This window comes from Gorilla gorilla, chromosome 5 (assembly GCF_029281585.2).
Source record: "Gorilla gorilla gorilla isolate KB3781 chromosome 5, NHGRI_mGorGor1-v2.1_pri, whole genome shotgun sequence".
In the NCBI taxonomy this organism is placed as follows: Eukaryota; Metazoa; Chordata; class Mammalia; order Primates; family Hominidae; genus Gorilla; species Gorilla gorilla.
Genome location: NC_073229.2, coordinates 132,636,921 through 132,657,028, shown reverse-complemented (window position 1 = coordinate 132,657,028; position 20,108 = coordinate 132,636,921). Strand labels below are relative to the sequence as shown.

At 38.1% G+C, this 20,108-nt stretch overlaps 1 protein-coding gene across 3 annotated transcripts in view; it reads right to left on the bottom strand.

Annotated features, from left to right (window-relative positions):
• The window catches only part of AFG1L (AFG1 like ATPase), a 238,672-nt gene that overhangs the window by 43,606 nt on the left and 174,958 nt on the right, over positions 1 to 20,108 (bottom strand). For all 3 annotated transcript variants that reach the window (XR_010134338.1, XM_004044494.4, XM_055390724.2), the window contains exons 9-10: positions 10,449 to 10,519; positions 10,092 to 10,192 (exon numbers count right to left, since the gene is read on the bottom strand). Coding sequence is in view for 2 of the 3 variants with exons in the window: in XM_004044494.4 (XP_004044542.1) it covers positions 10,092 to 10,192; positions 10,449 to 10,519 (172 nt within the window). In the remaining variant the exon portion in view is untranslated. The remainder of the gene's footprint in view (positions 1 to 10,091; positions 10,193 to 10,448; positions 10,520 to 20,108) is intronic.

Genomic DNA, 20,108 nt, shown 5'->3' with positions numbered 1-20,108 from the left:
GCAACTCAGCAAAATAGTATCTTTTTTTGGTGGGGGTAGTCAGAGTCTTGCTATGTTGCCCAGGCTGGAGTGCCTTGACTATCCTCAGACATGATCATAGCACAAGACAGCCAAGAACTCCTGTACTCAAGTGATCCTCCTGCCCCAGCCTCCCAAGTAGCTGAGACTACAAGTGTGTGCCACACCACCCAGTGTCAGCTAAACAGTATTTGAGTTAATGACTGGAATTGATATCTCCTGACTCAGTTGGGCCTCTTTCTACTCTGCTTCGCTGTATAATATTTGGCTCATGTTATTTCCTTTACTAAACTGTAAACTCTTTGAGAGAAACTTCTTACTGACTTCTTTTATATTCCTCATAACATAGGCATACAGATAGAGAAGTACTTAAGAAATAGTTGCTGACTGGCTGGGCATGATGGCTCATGCCCATAATCCCAACACTTTGGGAGGCTGAGGCGGGTGGATCACTTGAGGTCAGGAGTTCAAGACCAGCCTGGCCAACATGGTGAAACCCCATCTCTACTAAAAATACTAAAATTAGCTGGGCGTGGTGAGGTGTGCCTGTAATCCCTGCTATTTGGGAGGCTGAGGCACAGGAATCGCTTGAATCTGGGAGGCGGAGGTTGCAGTGAGCCAAGATCATGTCTGGGTGACAGAGCAAGACTCTGTCTCAAAAAAAAAGAAAAAGAAAAAGAAATAGTTGCTGACCAAAGTCAATGTAGTAATCTTGGAGGGCTGGATCTTACATAGCATATATTTCTTGATTAACAATAAAAGAGAAAAGAATGAAGCAATATTTAACCCTAAAATATGTAAAAATCTTATAATTCTTAAGCTATTATGGCTCCTTTGCGCCTTTCTAGTTTTTTCTCAAAATCTTTTGCCTGACTGAATAATATCTTCACCAAGCCATTTTAAAAAACAAAAATAGCATATTCTAACAATTTCTAAACTTTTTTCCGTAAAATATATTTCAAAGTGATAAAATGGAATATACCTTATTAAATATTCTAATTGGCAATGTAATAAGTAATTACTAATTTTGGGTCAACTGAGCTAATCTGGGAGAAGGTACTATGGAAAATAGCAAATCATACTCTATGATAGGAAACAAACACTTAAGGATTACTTGATTAAAAAAAAATTTCTGTTTAAGAAAAACCAGGCCAGTTGACAGGTAAGCAATAGAAAAACCATCAGTGTTAAAGCTTTTTAAAAAAATCAAACAAGTACTTTTAAAGTGTTTTATATTCATATTAATTGGTTGAATTAGACTTGTTTTCTCTCAGCACTTTACCAATCTCTTCATACAGGTCTTCTGTTTAGAGAGCTATTCTTAATTATTATTTAGAGCTCTGATACATTTATTATTAAAAGTCAAATGAGACAATTTATCTTTAAAAACAAATTCTATTTTTAAAAAATTAATGACCATGGGCATGGTGGCTCATGCCTGTAATCCCAGCACTTTGGGAGGTTGAGGCAGGGTGGATTGCTTGAGCCCAGGAGTTCGAGACCAGCCTGGGCAACATGGCAAAACCCTGTCTCTACAAAAAATACTAAAATTAGTTGGGCATGGTGGTGCACGCCTGTAGTCCCAGCTACTTGGGAGGCTGAGGTGGGAAGGATTGCTTGAGCCTGGGGGGCTGAGGTTGCAGTGAGCAGTGATCACACCACTGAACTCCAGTCTGGGCAAAAGAACAAGACCCTCTCTCAAAAAAAAAAAAAATATATATATATATATATATAATATATATATTTAAATTCATATTTCTTAATCTTTGTACTTCTTAATTATTGTCTCAGCAAATGAATGACATATTCCTCTCAAAGACTGAGGCAAATATTAAATATTAGTTTCTCATACTTTCCTAGAGTAGAAGTGACCTTAAAACAAACATGAGGACTTATGTCTACTACTAGATCCAATCCTCAAAATAATATTATGGAGAACATATTGCAAGTATACAGTTTTTGGCACACTTACTCTTCCATTGAGACCCTCTGGGAATCCTTGGGCATTTTCTCCCCATTACAGGAGAGACAATATTTTTGAACCATTTCAGCTAACAACATGACATAAATATATTCACAGAAAATGAAAGCACGTTTTCTCCCGCAGAGGAGCTTCAGGCTGCTGAGTCTGAGAAGTCCATGGCTTGCAGAGCTTAAAATCTGCAGCCCTGAGTGGCATCATCTAAGAAGCTGCTCTTGCCTCAGTTTGGGAACAGAAGCTGGGCAGGATTGTCCAGCCTCACTATGTGTCCTATTACAGAAAATTTGCCAGTGAAGAAAGGAGGAAGGTGTTCTCTTCATTCCTTTAATCCTTCTTCACTCCCTTTTCATCATGGAAACGTTCACAATTATTCTAAGAGGCTATAGTTTTCAAATTTCTAATCCAGACCTTCTTTTTCAGACATTTCTTTTTCCTTTAAATAGTAAGATATAAAAAAAAATCAATAACTTTTAACCTGATATACAGTGATTTCTTTGGAAGATATAATCAATCAACAATTAGCAAAAATGGATCCCTCAGTCCAATCTCCAGTCTCACAGAGTTCACTTTTTCTTTTATGTACAAAATATCAGAACAAAATAAATTTATATAAGAAGTTACTTGTGTACATCTTACTTTTTAAAATCAAATTATAAGTCAATTATGGGATTTTATTCCAAAAACCTTCTTTATCATTCTGAGGACTCGTGAAATAGGCTAGGTCTAGGTGTGTATGGTAAAATTTTGCACCTATCTGAACATGTCCTATATTTCTTCTCACATATTTAACTGCATTCCCCAATTTGGCAATGCAAGGCAAGTGGAGGCCTGGGGTCTTGTAGGATTCAGGGTTGGTTGAATGGTTAGATAAGGTGACCCTTGAGGTGCCTGGCAACACCAAGACTATGACTCTTTAGTTTAAGGATTGACTAGGAATGTGGATGGGGAAAGATAGACAAAAGACTTACGGCTCATTTGTGACAATGGATTCATATTCCTCCCTACAAGAATCTGACCCATTCTCTATTAAGCTCTTTGCAATCTCATTTCTGTCCTCCCTGTCACTATGCTGTGGCCAGGCTGGCTGGCTGCCTTATTTGGACACGGCAAGGCCAGAAATCAGGAAATGTGGGAAATGAGCATACACAGATCAGCAATGCTATAAAAATGGTTTTGCTTCTGGGAAGGTAAAAGGCCAAGGAGAATCCTGGGCTGCCTCAGCTCTGGTGATTAATGCCCTTATTCCTTGATGCTAATTACCACTGTTGGCATCCCAACACCATCAGCCTTGACTCTTGGCCAAGTAGTAGAGATAAAAGCGATTCATCGTTTAGTATGATATTTACTGAGAGTGAACGAAGCACAGGACACAAACCAGAAGTAGCTCCCAATCAGTGGTTTCACTTGGAATAAAGCTAAATAAAGCATAAAAAGAGCAAGAGAAGGGAAATGTCACTTAACAGCTCCCTAAGGGATACTATATGGTATACTTATAAGTCTAAGGATATATACACTAATATGATATAATCAAGATTAATAGAAAAATGGAGGCCAATACACTTATGTGATGGGCTTTCATTTCCTGAGTACTAAAAACCAAAGAATAAAGGTAATAAACAAGAAGTTGATAGTGAGCAATGCGTACACCCATGCATATGCATCAACTGATATATTTTTCTGCCTAGACTTTTTGCAAACACACCTGGCCACCTGTCATTATTTTTAAGACACAAATAACAAACTGCTCTTGCAAACAGTTACTTTTCAGCACAGTTATCAGTTAAGGAAAATTTTCTGCAGGTGTAAAAATTATATTTCTCAACAAGGAAAATTCAGGTCTAGTCAGTTTACTCATTAAGCCTTTAGAATTTAGCTTTGGCTTGTTTTCTTTCGGTAGGATTCTTTCATTTTTGGTCCATGAAAGTTTAACCCTAAAGCAAGGAGTTCTCAAACTTTTTGGCTCCAGGACTCCTTTATACTTTTAAAAATTATTGAGGAACCCAAGGAATGTTTGCTTATATGGGTTATTTCTCCCAGTGTTTACTGTAATAGAAATTAAAACTGAGAAAAATTTAAAATATTAATTCATTTAAAGCAACAATGATAAAGCCATTACATTAAGTCCATCAAATTAACACAAATCACATTTTTATGAAAAAATACTTCTGTTTTTTGAAATGAAAATAACTAAGAAGAATGGCATTGTCTTACATTTTTGTAAATCTCTTTAATATCTGGATTAATAGAAAATAACTGGATTCTCATATCCATTTTTATATCCAGTCTATTGCAACTCAGTTATTTGGGTTGAAGTATATAAGAAAATCTAGCCTTACGTGGATATGTAGTTGAAAGAGGGAAATGTATTTTAATAGCCTTATCAGATAATTGTGGATATTCTTTGATGCTACATAAAAACTCAACAAGAAGCTACTGCCAACGAGTACACTGTGGAAAGGGGGAGAAAGAATAACTTTAGGGCAAAAAAAAACCTGACAAACATTATCTCAGACAAGTATGATGAAGGTTAGCATCAACAGTTATAAGCCATGTTGACAGTATGAATCCTTGACATGATGTGATGAAAGTAGTACTTGATCTCTGTGGTCTATTCCCCAAAGACCATCATTCCAGTCTAATCATAAGGAAAACATCAGACAAATACCAGTTGGGAGACATTTTACAAATATCTAACTAGTACTCCTCAAAACTGTCAAGATCATCAAAAACGAAAAGTCTGTGAGAAACTGCCATAGCCAAGAGAAGCCTAAGGAGACATAGCTAAAGGTAATGTGGTATTGTGGAACAGAAAAAGGACATTAGGTAAAAACTAGGGAAATCTGAATAAAATACGGACTTTAGTTAATAATAATATATTAATATTGGTTCATTAATTGTAACAGATATACCACATGAATGTAAGATGTTAATAGGGGAAACTAGATTAGGAAGTATATGGAAACTCTCTGTACTAGAGTCTTGATTTTCTATAAGCCCAAAACTGTTCTAAAAAATAGAATCTATTAAAAAATTTTAACTTGAAAGGAGGTCATTTTTAAACTGTTAGTTGCAATGTAGAAACTGAAGTAGTATCAGTATACTTTTTGAATTCTGTTATATTAAAATCCATTAGTCTTTCCTGCACTTTAAGTAGATCTTTTGTCATGTATGATTTTGTAAGAGCAAGCATTGGTTATTGGAAAGTATTGGTTCATTGAGTTATGCAGATCTTCCAAATGTTGACACATTTAATTAAACAATTATCAAAACATTGCATGTGTTAATATCACCATCAATCTCATCTGAAAGATGTTTAAGAATTGGGAAGCTGTCAAGCTCATGATGGCAGAAACAAGTTTTCCAAAATTCTAATTTTCACTTGTTTGCTCAAATTTTATCACTGGCAACAAATATTGTCAGTTGTTTTCCTTGAAATGACAGTCTTATTTCATTCATTTTCAAGAAAATGTCTGTCAAACATTGTGAGAAAATGTCTGCCAAATCTGAATAACCATAGTTTGTCTGTCAAGCAGTCTTCCAAGTAAAAATGGTATTCTGTGAAAATAGTGGCTAGTTCAGCTTGCAACTCTAACAACCGTACAAGTGCTTTTCCCCAGGACAGCCTTCATATTTGATATAGTGCAGAAGTGTTTTATTACGTGTACTTTCACTTCATCACAAAGAATATTCAAAAGACATGTTCTCAAAGTTGAGATTTAACAAAATAATTGTTACTGCTTCTTTAAGGATATTCTTAAATGAAACTGGGTTATTTATTTATTTATTTATTTTTACTGTGAGTTTATGATCCGTGAAAAATATAGTATTTTTTGGTGCTATTGCCTTGATTCCTGCTAAGGTGCCAGCAGTCTCACCTATCAGTGCTTTTGCATCATTACTGTAAATACTACCAGAGTGAAAAAGGCAAGAAGTGTTACAGAGAGTTTAGATTCCCAGGACCCCTAAAAGGGTCTCGGGGACCCCTAGAGGTCTATAAACCACATTTTGAGAACCACTGTCTTCAATAACCATATTTCTGACTTCTCCACTACCCTTGGATTAAACCAAGTAGCTGTATCAAGGTAAGGAAAGGAAACTTGAAAGCTCATGTCATGTCCACAGAGATGGATCTGCTTCATGTTCCTTTGCCACAGCTCTGATATGGAGGGAACGGCAGGGAACAAAGACCACCCAAACATATTCTCCTCCACCCTCCCACACTTTTCTAAGGCAGCACTTCCCAACCTTTGTCATGGCAGGAAGAGAAAGTATTTTTATTAATGGGCAAAGGGATGAGGCTGCGTAAGGCTTGGGGCCTCTTGCCTGGAGCCACAAACCCTGGAGGTACAGCCTTCAGAAGAGCAGAGGGGCTCGTAGCTGGACTTCCCAGTGGGTATGCCAACACACATGAGTTGGGCAGGTCCGTACTAAGGTTTTCAACACAGAGGGAGGCTCTCAGGACTGGAGGATATCTGTTCCCCATTCAGCTTCATGCTCCATAAAATTCTTAAAGCTTAGCTCAGATGTGAGAATTCACAAATTATATGATTACACTTTATTTATTTTTGTTGTTGTTATTTATTTATTTATTTATTGAGACAGAGTCTCTCACTCAGGCTGGAATGCAGTGGTGTGATCTTGGCTCACTGCAACCTCCACCTTCTGGGTTCAAATGATTCTCATGTCTCAGCCTCCTGAGTAGCTGGGATTACAGATGCTTGCCACCATGCCCGGCTAATTTCTATATTTTTAGTAGAGATGGGGTTTTGCCATGTTGTCCAGGCTGGTCTTGAACTCCTGACCTCATGTGATCTGCCTGCCTCGGCCTCCCAAATGATTACACTTTAAGATAGAGTCCAAAGTATATTAAAGATTGAGGAAAAACTTGTCCAGAACATCTTCAGATACAATGTAGTGATTAAAAGCACAGAATCTGACTCCCAAACTACCAAGAAGTCTGAGCTCTGGCTACACCACTTATTAGCTTTGTGACCTTGGGAAGGTAACTTAACATCTTGGTGTCTCAAATTCTCTACCTATAAAATGGGGACAATATTAGTGCCTACCTATTGTAAGTATCAAATGAGTTAATATATAAAAGCGTTTAGAATGATACCTGATGTGTGGCTATATTTGTTATTATTATTATGTATGTGTTGCAGGGTCTCCTAACTCAGACTGCTGAACATGACGGTACTGAATTACAAATTTACGAAGAAAGAGAATCCAGGAGATACCAAGAGGCTAGATGTTAACCTGCAGGATTCTAAATCTGAGGAACTGTGCTTGGAACAGTGAGGGAAGAGGTGTGCAAACAGCAGAATGTGCCAGGCTTTTTCATTTTACTTATGGCATATGTCAAGGGCTTCCAATCTAAACCTTCTTTTACCTTATCAAGACACAGGTAAGTTTCTGTATTATTTTTTCCTTGGAAGGGGCCATGGCTCAAAAATAATCATTATGGACTGTTAACCAATCTACTCCTTGCCAAAGACTTTTTCATGATGGTATCAGGTGACTGGGCAGGTCTTGGGCTTCAAGAGCCTTCTAGAAAATTATGAAAGATGATCCAAAGCTGGGACTGTTCCAGGCACACCAGATAGATGCCTGCTTCTTTACCTTAGGTTGGATGTGTTTTTATCTTTACTTAATGGTTTTTGGCAATTATTTAGCCTGGCTCATAAGATCATTATAACTCAAGAGTTTTAGGCTACATCTGAAGTTGAAGGATTTCAATTGTCCTCTTCATGCAAGAAATCAATATCTGAATTGCAGTTACAAGGTTGCAAAGCAATGCAAAATCATCATAACAAGAAAATAGTCACAAACAAACTAGCTACTTAAAAACTCAGCCCTTCCTGAAAGATCCCTCATAGCTTAACACTGCGACCTAACCCCACTTATCACATCAATGCCTTTTGCAGGTCATTCAGTGCTTGTGTAATGTAGTAAACACCCCACAATTACAGTCTAGATAAAGGGCAAACCTGTCCATGCAAACTCACTGACAAATGAAGATCTGGCCAACTTGGAGAAAAAAAAAAATCAACAAATAATAACACCACAAAAACTTCAAAAGAAAATAATTGACAAGGCTGGTCATGGTAGCTCACATCTGTAATCCCAGCACTTTGGAAGGCTGAGGTGGGTGGATCTCTTGAGGCCAGGAATTTTAGAACAGCCTGGACAACATGGTAAGACCCCCATCTCTACAAAAACTTTTTAAACTAGCCAAGCATGGCGTTGCGTGCCTGCAGTCCCACCTACCAGGGAGGCTGAGGTGGGAGGATTGCCTGAGCCCAGGAGGTCGAGGCTGTAGTGAGCCATAATCATGCCACTGCACTTGTTCATTGTTTAATCTAAGAGTTTAGTTTGTAGTTGCTATTATAATCCATATTTTTTGTCAAATAAGACAAAACAATTTATTTTTATAAGTGTTATTTCATTTTTCAAGATAAAGTCTCAATCAATCTTCTTCCCCATCACCCCCAGACAGTAAATAAACTGAAGATTTTGGTTCCTGATAAGTGGCCTTTTCCTGTTACTAAAACTCCTAAAACAATGAGCATATTTTTAAAATGTAGATAAAACTCAGTGTCTGCTCCAAAAGAGACCATCTTTTCCTTCCTCCCCCAAGATTCAACAGGCCTGTCTTTTCCCGTTCCCCTCTTCTGCAGAAAGTGGAGGAGCTTCATCTTTTGGATATACAAGATTCTTCTCAAGTTTATTTTCCTTGCAAAATAAGTCAGACCTAAGTGGGAGCCTTAATAGAATTTTGTCAGGAGATGTTAGGTTATCAGGACCTTAAAGATTGATCCAGGAGAGGTCTGAAAGGTCCATATCACCCAGAATGACTTTCACTAACAGAGATCAACATTACCACCCTGTCGGAGGATCCTCATTGATCCTAAACTATACTGGTTCTGAAGTGCTAAATAATTGCTTTTTCGAGACGGAGTCTCACACTGTCACCCAGACTGGAATGCAGTAGAGCGACCTCGGCTCACTGCAGGCTCCGCCTCCCGGGTTCACGCCATTCTCCTGCCTCAGCCTCCCCAGCAGCTGGGACTACAGGCGCCCGCCACAACGCCCGGCTAATTTTTTGTATTTTTAGTAGAGACGAGGTTTCACCGTGTTAGCTAGGATGGTCTCAATCTCCTGACCTCATGATCCACCCGCCTCGGCCTCCCAAAGTACTGGGATTACAGGCGCGAGCCACCGCACCCGGCCGTCACTAGCTTTTAAGAAAAGCACTCATAAAATGGCCGCAGGTATAAGTATTTTGTCTTTTCCCTTACTGAAAAGCAACTGTTCTTTAGTTACCTAAAAGTCAAGATAAATCAGAGACCAGCTAGAATGATAAATTAAGCATGTCAATCGAAAAATTATGCTTAAAATTATATCTAGTTTGGATTTGTTTTCCTCAAGATTTGCAATCAATAAATACATTGAATATCCACTGAGTACTGAGAATTCCAGATTTTTTAAAAGACAGAATTCATATCTATAATGAATCTGCAGTCAAGATATTTCTCAGTTATATGAATGTGTGCATATACAGCTAAACATTTTTTCTCTGTTGAACATATTATTTAATATATAATATAGATGCCACAGTTATAGAAATTCACCTTCTTTGACCCTGGCCCTAGTAGGTCCAATGTTATGGCAATATCAGATGGGCAATGAGTACAAGGAGTGGAAATTCTTTTATGTGATGCTTCCTTGGATCATGATAGCATTATTTCATCTTCCTTTTTCCTAACTCTCACCTCAAATATTTTTCCAAAATCTCTTAGGTTTGACTTTTACAAAACAGCCCCAAAACTGATTTTATTTTTGCTTCTAGCAACAGTTGACAGTTCTCTCTGCATTTCTAATTTTGCATTAGAGCCCCTCTAAGTGCAAATTTTGTGCCAATATCTATAAAAAGCACATGGCAAAAATAGATGAGTATTTCCCTTAATGAGACTTTTAAATCAATTCTGACTCTGTGAATGGTATTTTAAAATCTGAAATGGGCAGAGAGGAAAACACGAAGTATTTTAACATGTGAAAAGGCCAGTGAGTCTGGACGTGCCTGGATACTTACTCTCTCACACAGCTCTTCAAATGTGCAGTCGGCAACGGTTCCACAGGCTTTATTCAGGCGCAGCTCTCTGCCTTGCACTTTTAGAATCCTTGGTCTAGTTACTATGGGAACATGAACAAAGACTCAATCTTGTCTGGATAATTACTATAAAATTCATCTCTTACAGATAGGAAATGCATAGCTTGATGAATAATAGCACATGATTCAACACATAAATTAGACAAAATGCTGATACAATGACTGCCACTTGAGCGTGGCATCAACCCATATACAGCAATGGAACTTATTAATTGGTCAGTGGAGATTGGGCATTGTGTTCTAAATGTATTCTCTTTCAAGAGAAATTAACTTACGTACAATCATTTTGTTTCTGAGCCAGCTCATCAAACAACTTATCCATGACAGCCTCCACATCAGCTTCACTTGTGCTACAGTGAAAAGAATAATAGAATATGAAATTAATAACACTTGAAGCCAACATCAAACAGCTGCCTGAGCCTGCTTAGCTTTTTGCCCATAAAAAAAAAGAACAGGATGTTATGCTCTAAATACAAACATTAGATTTAGAATACACTTAAAAGCAGAGAATATTAACTCTCAGGTAGATGATTCTGCCTTATTTGCATACACTGAAAGACTTCTGTGCTTCTAGCTGTTTCCAGTAATGAGACGATACAGGCAGAGTAAATCCATTAATACCATGTGTACACAATGAGAAGAAAGCTTCTGGCTCTCTCTTGCATGCAAAACAAGAGCAAATAGACAAGGCAGTCAAGCATCCAGCAAAGTATCCTTTGAAATCACTACTGAGAGGGTACATGTGAAATTAAATATTGAAGCTGCATTTTAAAAAAATCAAGTCAAGCCACTGACCGAGAGGATCAAACCTCCAGAATTAAATTACTACCTTCGAAATGCCAACTTGATCTGCACATCAATAACTTTGTCAGACTTCTAGTATAAGGACAATTATAGACCACACAGTTTCTCTCAAAAGTCTCCTTGTTGGAAATTGAAGAAAACTCTCTCCTTCTATGATGCCCACTGTTACAGCTACTATGAAGTTAGTCTCATCACAGAATCTTTTGTATTCTAATTAGAAATCACCATATGGTTTAGGGAACTCATATATAAATGTGATGATGCTATGGCCTTTTTCCTCTCACCTTTTTTTTTTAAGAGGGGTGGTAAATTAACAGTCAATAAAATAACTGGCAGAAGAAATAAACTGTTAAAAAGAGCTTCAAGTAAAAATGTAAGTTTACTTCAACTCCACATACAAACTTTTACAGGTTGACCTGCCAATATGCTTAATTTTGACACACAAATCACTCTTACGTAGTAGTGGAAGCAATTAAACTAAATTCTGGACATCCATCTTACTAAAGTCTTATTGAAAATTAGTGTGACAGGTTATCTTTTATTTAGATTAAGCTTAAACTAAACAAATTCTCCCTTGAGATAATTATCAGGTGGTAGGCATTTAATACACAAGCACCCAATTCTTCAACTGTTCTAGAGCAAATGTCTTTAAAATGCAACAAAGCATATAGTTATTATGAAAAGTTTGAAACTGTCACATTCCAAGTAATAACCACTCCACCTCAAAGGACGTTAAAAACATCATTTGCAATGGCCAACTTTGCAGGAGAAATGCTATTTGACTTCCATGAGGTCTAGTGTCATATTCAAATAGAGTGGTATTAAAATAATGAAATGACACTATAGAAAGTAATTTTAGAGACAGAAACAATCTTAAAGGAAAAAGAAATCACACAAACCAATGTAAATGTCAATGCTCATGCCAAGCACATGTCTGTTTAGACATTATTCTTGAGAATTCATTTGGAACCAACACCACCTTTGGTGTACACAAGCAAAAAAAGAAAAAAAAAGAGCTTAAAAGTAAGCTACTTTTGAGCCCATATAGCCAAGACAATCTTAAGCAAAAAGAACAAAGCTGGAGGCATCACGCTAGCAAACTTCAAACTATACTACAAGGCTACAGTAACCAAAACAGCCTGGTACTGGTACCAATACAGACACATAGACCAATGGAACAGAACAGAGATCTCAGAAATAAGACCACACATCTACAACCATCTGATCTTCAAGAAACCTGACAAAAACAAGCAATGGGGAAAGGATTTCCTGTTTAATAAATGGTGCTGGGAAAACTGGCTAGCCATATGCAGAAAACCAAAACTGGACCCCTTCCTTATGCCTTATATAAAAATTAACTCAAGATGGATTAAAGGCTTAAATGTAAAACCCAAAACCATAAAAACCGTAGAAGAAAATCTAGGCAATATCATTCAGGACATAGGCATGGGCAAAGATTTTATGATGAAATCACCAAAAGCAATTGCAATGAAGGCAAAAATTGACAAATGCGATCTAATTAAACTAAAGAGCTTCTGCACAGCAAAAGAAACTATCATCAGAGTGAACAAACAACCTACAGAATAGGAGAAAGTTTTGTAATCTACCCATCTGACAAAGGTTTAATATCCAGAATCTACAAGGAACTTAAACAAATTTACAAGAAAAAAGAAAACAAACAACCCCATGAAAAAGTGAGCAAAGGACACGAACAGACACTTCTAGAAAGAAGACATTCATGCGGCCAACAGACATATGAAAGAAGGCTCAACACCACTGGTCATTAGGGAAATGCAAATCAAAACCACAATGAGATAACATCTCATACCAGTTAGAATGGCGATTATTAAAAAGTCAAGAAACAACAGATGCTGGTAAGGCTGTGGAGAAATAAGAACGCTTTTACATTGTTGGTGGGAATGTAAATTAGCTCAACCATTGTGGAAGACAGTATGGTGATTCCTCAAGGATCTAGAACCAGAAATACCATTTGACCCAGCAATCCCATTACTGGATATATACCCAAAGGAATATAAATCATTCTATTATAAAGATAAATGCACACGTATATTTGTTGCAGCACTATTCACAAAAGCAAAGACAGGGAATCAACCCCAATGCCTATCAGTGATGGACTGGAAAAAGAAAATGTGTACACATACACTATGCAATACTCTGCAGCCAGAAAAGGAAGCAGATCACATCCTTTGCAGGCACATGGATGGAGCTGGAAGCCATTATCCTCAGCAAACTAACACAGGAACAGAAAACCAAACACTACATGTTCTCGCTTCTAAAGTGGAAGCTGAACAATGAGAACACATGGACACATGGAGGGGAACAACACACATCAGAGCCTGTCAGGAGCCAGGGGGAGAGGGAGGAAGAGCATCAGGATAAATAGCTAATGCATGTGGGGCTTAATATCTAGGTGATGGGTTGATCGGTGCAGCAAACACCATGGCACACATTTACCTATGTAACAAATCTGCACATCCTACATATGTATCCCCAAACTTAAAATAAAATATATATTTTTAAAAAGTGAGCTGGCCGGGCATGGTGGCTCATGCCTGTAATCCTGGCACTTTGGAAGGCTGAGGTGGGCGAATCATCTGAGGTCAGGAGTTCGAGACCAGCCTGGCTAACATGGTGAAACCCCGTCTCTACTAAAAATACAAAAAATTAGCTGGGTGTGGTGGCATGCGCCTGCAATCCCAGCTACTCGGAAGGCTGAGGCAAGAGAATCGCTTGAACCCGTGAAGCGCAGGTTGCAGTGAGCCAAGATTGTGCCATTGCACTCCAGCTTGGGCAACAAGAGCAAAACTCTGTCTCAAAAAATAAAAAAAATTAAAAAAAAGTGAGCTGCTTTTTAAGGAACATAGCGAAAAGAGAGCAACACCACCCACTCAGTATGGTCTGCTGTCATTTAGAAAGTTAATCTTTCCTTAGGACAGGCACATTACTCAACATAGGAGTAAAACTGAATTCTGAAAAACAACCAAGAAAGAAGACAGGCCTCCAAAAGCATATTTGGTGAATAAATAATTCCTTGCAATCTTCCTCAGTGGTGATTTCTTTATTACTCTATGGTCTCGTATATACTATATTATCAAAATGTGACTCAATAAACTTCAATCAGGTCACCTCTCCTAAGTCACCTGTGAAATTACAATACTTGATTTTCTATATAGTGAAATTACATGTGAAATATCACAAAATTATTTTTATTATAACAGTGTCTTATAAGAATTCTATTATAATCACTCAGAAGTTACAAAATGCAAAATAAAAAATTTTATTGGTGTAATCCAGGCATGGTGACGCATGCCTAGAATCCTGGCACTTTGGGAAGCCGAGGTGGTCAGATTACTTGAGGCCAGGAGTTGGAGACCAGCCTGGCCAACACAGCAAAACTTTATCTCTACAAAAAATACAAAAATTAGCCAGCATGGTGGTGCGTGCCTGTGATCCCAGCTACTCAGGAGGCTGAGGCATGAGAATCCTTGAACCTGGGAGGTGGAGGATGCAGTGACCCAAGATCATGCCACTGGACTCCAGCCTGGGCTACAGAGGGAGACCATGACTCAAAAAAAAAAAAAAAAGAAAGAAAAAAGAAAAGAAAAGAAAAGAAAAAGAAAGGAGGGAGGGAGGGAGGGAGGGAGGAAGGAAGGGAGGGAGGGAGAGAGATTGTGCCACTGCCCTCCAGCCTGGGCGACAGAGCGAGATTCCGTCTCAAAAAAAAAAAAAAAAGATAGCTCGGTGAACAAGAAGCATATGTAAAATCATTCTGTTTTTAACAAGTAATAACAAATGCAAAGTAAAATAATAAGATGCCATTCTTCTATCCAAATTGGCAGAGAGAAGGAAAAAGATAAACTATCCTAAGCAAAGAAAATGGACATTCGTTTAAAAAAAATTTTAAACTTTTTTGTTGTATATATTAAGGTGTACTACATGATGTTTTGATATATATAGTGAAATTATCACTACAGCCAATCAAATTGACATATCCATCATCTCAGTTACCTTTTGTGTGTGAGGGGTTGGGGGTGGTAAGAGCACCTAAAATCTATTCTTTTAGCAAATTTCCAGTATACAATACACTATTTTCAACTATAGTCCTCATGCTGTATATTTGATCTTTAGACTTAGTCATCCTTTGTAATTGCAACTTGCTATCTTTTAACTTACCTCTCCTCATCCCTTCCCCTTCTCCTCACTCAACCCCCATCCCTGGTAATTACTGCTCTATTCTATTTCTACATATTTGATTTCTCTGTTTCTAAGTATTTGACTTTTTTAGAAGATCCCATATCCAAGTGAGATCTTGTAGTATCTTTCTGTCTGTATCTAGCTTATTTTACTTAATATAATGTCCTCCAGTTTTATCCATGTTGTTGCAAATTGCAGGATCTCCTTTTTTAAGGTTGAATAATATTCCATTGTGTATATAGACCACAATTTATCCATTTATCCATCAATGGACACTGCGTCCTTAGAGACTTTTAAACATAATGCTTTCCCAGTATGCTCTGTTCTGTATAATGACTCCAGAGGAACTTGGGAATATGAAAAGAGAAGAGTAAGCAAGTTTCGGAATGAAGCAAGAAGGCAAGATGAAAACATGGTCCCATAATTATATTTCTTGTCGAAGTATCCTCTGGTGTAAATAGGAGGCAGCATGTTTTCAAATTTTTAATAAGAACACAATGGATTTGGGAGGCCAAGGTGGGCGGATCAAGAGGTCGGGAGTTCAAGACCAACCTGGCCAACATAGTGAAACCCCATCTCTACTAAAAATACAAAAACTTAACAGGGCATGGTGGCGGGACCTGTAATCCCACCTACTCGGAAGGCTGAGGCAGGAGAATCACTTGAACCCGGGAGGGGAAGGTTGTAGTGAGTCAAGATCGTGCCACTGCACTCCAGCCTGGGCAACAGTGTCAAAAAAAAAAAGAAGAAGAACATGATAGAACATCAATTTAAATGAAACATTCTGAATTTCATTTCTATGGCCCAATACTATCTTAGGAGTGATGGGAGATCCAAGAGTATTGATAAAAACATATTTGCATCAGAGGTTTAGTCCAAGAAAAATGATCAGGTCCAGTCCTGGGGCCAGTGGTATTTAGTTCAGTCTTATACAGTGTCTCTGCCTTCGTCATAGTTCTGAAGGTTGAGAATTTTATGTTCTCATTAATTATTTCCAGAGGTTTCAAATCTCGCCCTCAAGAAAGATTCACTCACATTCACTACATTCCACTTAGTCACCTTTTAGGAAGATGATCAATTGAGAAGAGTTGAAATGATTCTGTCAGCATGTCCTCACATTTCTCCCTCCTCATGGTCGACCAAGATTCTGGTCGACCAAGATTCTTGTTTAATAGTTTATTACAAAGGATATCTTAAAGGAAATAAATACACAGCCAGATGAAGAGATACATACAATGAGCTCTGCAAGGGTCCTTAGCACAGGAGTATCTGTGCCCTTGGAGCTGGGCTGTGCCACCCTCCTAACATGTGAATGAGTTCTTGTTCATGTTCCTGTCGATCTCCTCCTGTTCAGTTATCTCAAACAACACTCTTATGTACAGCTGGGAGGAGTATAAAAATAGTACCAGATTTCAGGCAAACAGATAATATTTAATGAAAGTACTAAAAACATGTATGTTTTTATGAAATATGAAACTCATAGGAATTTTACCTATGGACATAATAATGGTTAACTACTACAAGGGTGATCACTGTAATACTGTTCCTAGCATCACAAAAGTGAAAAAGAAGTGCCCCACAATGGGAAATTTGGTTAAGTACATTTGGATACACTTATACAATGGAAGAGTAAGCAGTTCTGTAAGTGTAATATTTCCCTCTTGTCCTAGAATTACAATTAAGGCACAAAGTTGATGGTTAGAGTGTTAAGTATCCCCTACTTTCTAAACAGAACTGCCAATGAGCCACCTAGTGCCAACAGCCACTAGGTCTATATAAGCCCTCAGGGTTATATAAGCAGTGCCACTTCTATTGCCACCCCTCCTCCACCATCTCCTGTTATACCCCACAACACAGTGTCTTTATAAGGAGGGGGAAATGGAACAACAGTCACCAGCTTTTGGGTATAGTATGTGTGATAAGAGCCTTTCCCTGCCTTCCCCTTGGGAAAGAAGAGGATGACGACTTATCCTCCCCAAAGGCAAGTGATGAGGGAAGTGTTCTCTAAGAGAATGACTTGGAAACATTAGGGAGCCTAGAAGAAGGAATGACTGGCATTGCTTTCCTCACTTGGATGAGCAGAACCTTAATTGATGGGAAATCAGAAGGTGAGACGTGGAGTACAGAGCCAAAATGAAGCAGACCAGTTCTCACCAAAGAACTCTCCAAAAGCTTGGCACTAGCAGATACAACTGAATGTACAGGTGAGGAGTTAGGCTGCAAACGGGTATTTGTTTGAAAATAAGATAAAGACAGTTCCTTAGATTCTCTCCTTCCACTTGGATAGCCAGATTCCTGCCCTCCTCCACTCCAGCAGAAACTGGCAAGTCTGGAATTCTAATTAAGGGAAAAAAGTCAGGCTGGCAGGACCAGAGGAAAGCAAAAAGAGAAAGCAGATAAGTCTGCCTTTCTTGATGGTCCAGGACACATACTCCTCCTGTGCAAATAACTCAAAATCTTCCTATGCCCAGCTATCACCAGCCACTTAGTTGATAGAAAAATGCAAGTTAGTTCACTGCAACCTTGGCATTATCACTGCACAAAGCCCTCTTCAGCACACAGCACAAGTACCAGCCTATAAAATCCCCAGCAAGCCTCTGTCTCCTTGCAGCCACCTCCTTTCTTGCTGACCTGCCTGTTGCACCCTTACAACGAATTTTCATACTTTCTCTAATACATTTGTCTTTCTTTACCCACAACTGTCTTCTTATCACTCACACAACCAGCCAGACAGTCATTACCCACAACAGTAAGTTTAGCAGCTGGGGTAGATTTAACAATGAAGAAAAAGGGAGAGATACCATGCTGAAAGCCTACATTAAAATTTTCTTTTCTTTTTTTTTTTAATGTCCCTTGAGTTGTATAAAATCCTACATATTAAATAGTGTAACTAACAATCTGTACCTTTTCAGCATCCAGAACCCTACCAGCAAAACTTCTATCCCAGGAATTAGACAGAAAGATTTACCTTTGGAGGAAACTGAATAGCCAAAAGAAAGACTTACAGATATTCACATATGGAGATCTCCAGTGAAAAACATGACCAGCCACCTTATCACCCTCCAGTGAAGCCCACCAATCAATAAAACTCTGCTTATGCACTCAGAACTTCTGATCAGCTTTTTAATGCCTTATTCTTACATGTGAATGGACAACCAAGTATTTCCAAAGGTAAAAGACAAAGACCCAAAATAAAGACATTTTTAAAAGGACCCTGGAGGAAGCAAAGAAAAAAATAAGAGAGCAGAAAGGGAAGAACACACTATAATATGCTTGGAGAGAATAAGATATTGCACCCATAAGACAAAGAAGAATGCTGTAAACCAAAAGAACAACAAAGGCATAAGGAAGAGCTCTAAATAGGACTGCTAGATCCAAAATGCAGGAAAAGGATTGAAGGAAAAAGTTGAGGTCATATCAGAAAATAGAACAAAAAGACCAAAAAAAAAAAAAAAAAAAAAAGGAAAATAGAAGAGAAAACAAAAGAACATTAGAAGATCAATTCACAAGATTCAGTTCAATTCACAAAGTTCAGGAGGAGTTCCGGAGAATATGAGGTGGGGTGGAGGGGTGGGGAGAAGAAAAGAATCAGAATAAAATTGACTTTCCTAGAACTGCAGGACATGACTTTCTAAAGCTGACAGGGTTCAATGGATACCCAGCACAAAGAATGGAAAAAAGCTCCATTCCAAGGCATATCCTTAAGCAATTTCAGGAAACCAGGAACAAAGAGACTATTCTAAAAACCTCAAGAGGAAAAAACAGGTCAAATATAAAAAGTCAAGAAACAGATTCACATCCAACTTTGTAACAGCAATAATGGAAGCTTGAAGATAATGGTATAGTGTCTAAAATATTCTAAGAGAATATTATTGTGTGATAACCATGATCAGTCAAACTATTAATCAAGTAAAACAAATACATTTTTAGGACATGTGAGTTTTCAAAATATATATTTCCCATGTACCCTTCTCAGGATGATACTCAAGGGTGTGTTCTATTTAGAACAAGGAGAAGAGTTCTGCTTCTAATAGGACCAAGTTGGCTCTGCTTCAACCAACCCTCCCTGTTGATAACAACTATATGTAAACTCTGGAAAAATATAAAAACAGGCATCTGAAGGCATGGGACAGTGGACAGAAGTGAACAGATTCTGGTGTGGTGCTGACACTTGGGAGAAGGGATAAATATGGGGTTAGTTACCCAGTCTTACAGCTTTCAGACTGAAGACAGTGCAGTCAGTACTGCTCAGGTCAACTAAAACTCCAGTAGAAAACCTGCAGTCCTTCTGACATGAATAACCAGAGGAAAGCTGAAAGTTGGGGAATCCCAGAAAATATGTTCCCAAATTCCCAATAGATACTAATCTTAAAAAATATCCTGAAACCATGTTATTCTGTATTTATTATTTTATGTGTTTTCAAACAATAATGCATGCCCATAATAATAGTGAATCATTTCTCTACCATAGGGTTATATTCAGTAGTTTTCTGTAAAATAACAGTATAATAATAAATGCATGGCTTATCACTATTATAAATCAATGTACTGTGACAAGATTATATGTTGCAATAATATGTAAAAGTGATCTCTACCTGATACAGACATGTAAAGTGGAAAACATAAGACCATTAACACAAAATAAATGCTAAGTAAAAATTACTTTAAAATGTAAGTACCCAGTGGCTCACACCTGTAATCCCAACACTTTGGGAGGCTGAGGTGGGTGGATCACCTGAGGTCAGGAGTTTGAGACCAGCCTAGCTAATATGGCGAAACTCCATCTCTACTAAAAATATTAAAAAAACTAGCCAGGTATGGTGGCGGGGGCCTGTAATCCCAGCTACTCAGCAGGCTGAGGCAGAATCATTTGAACCCGGAAAGCAGGAAGTTGCAGTGAGCCAAGATCGCGCCATTGCA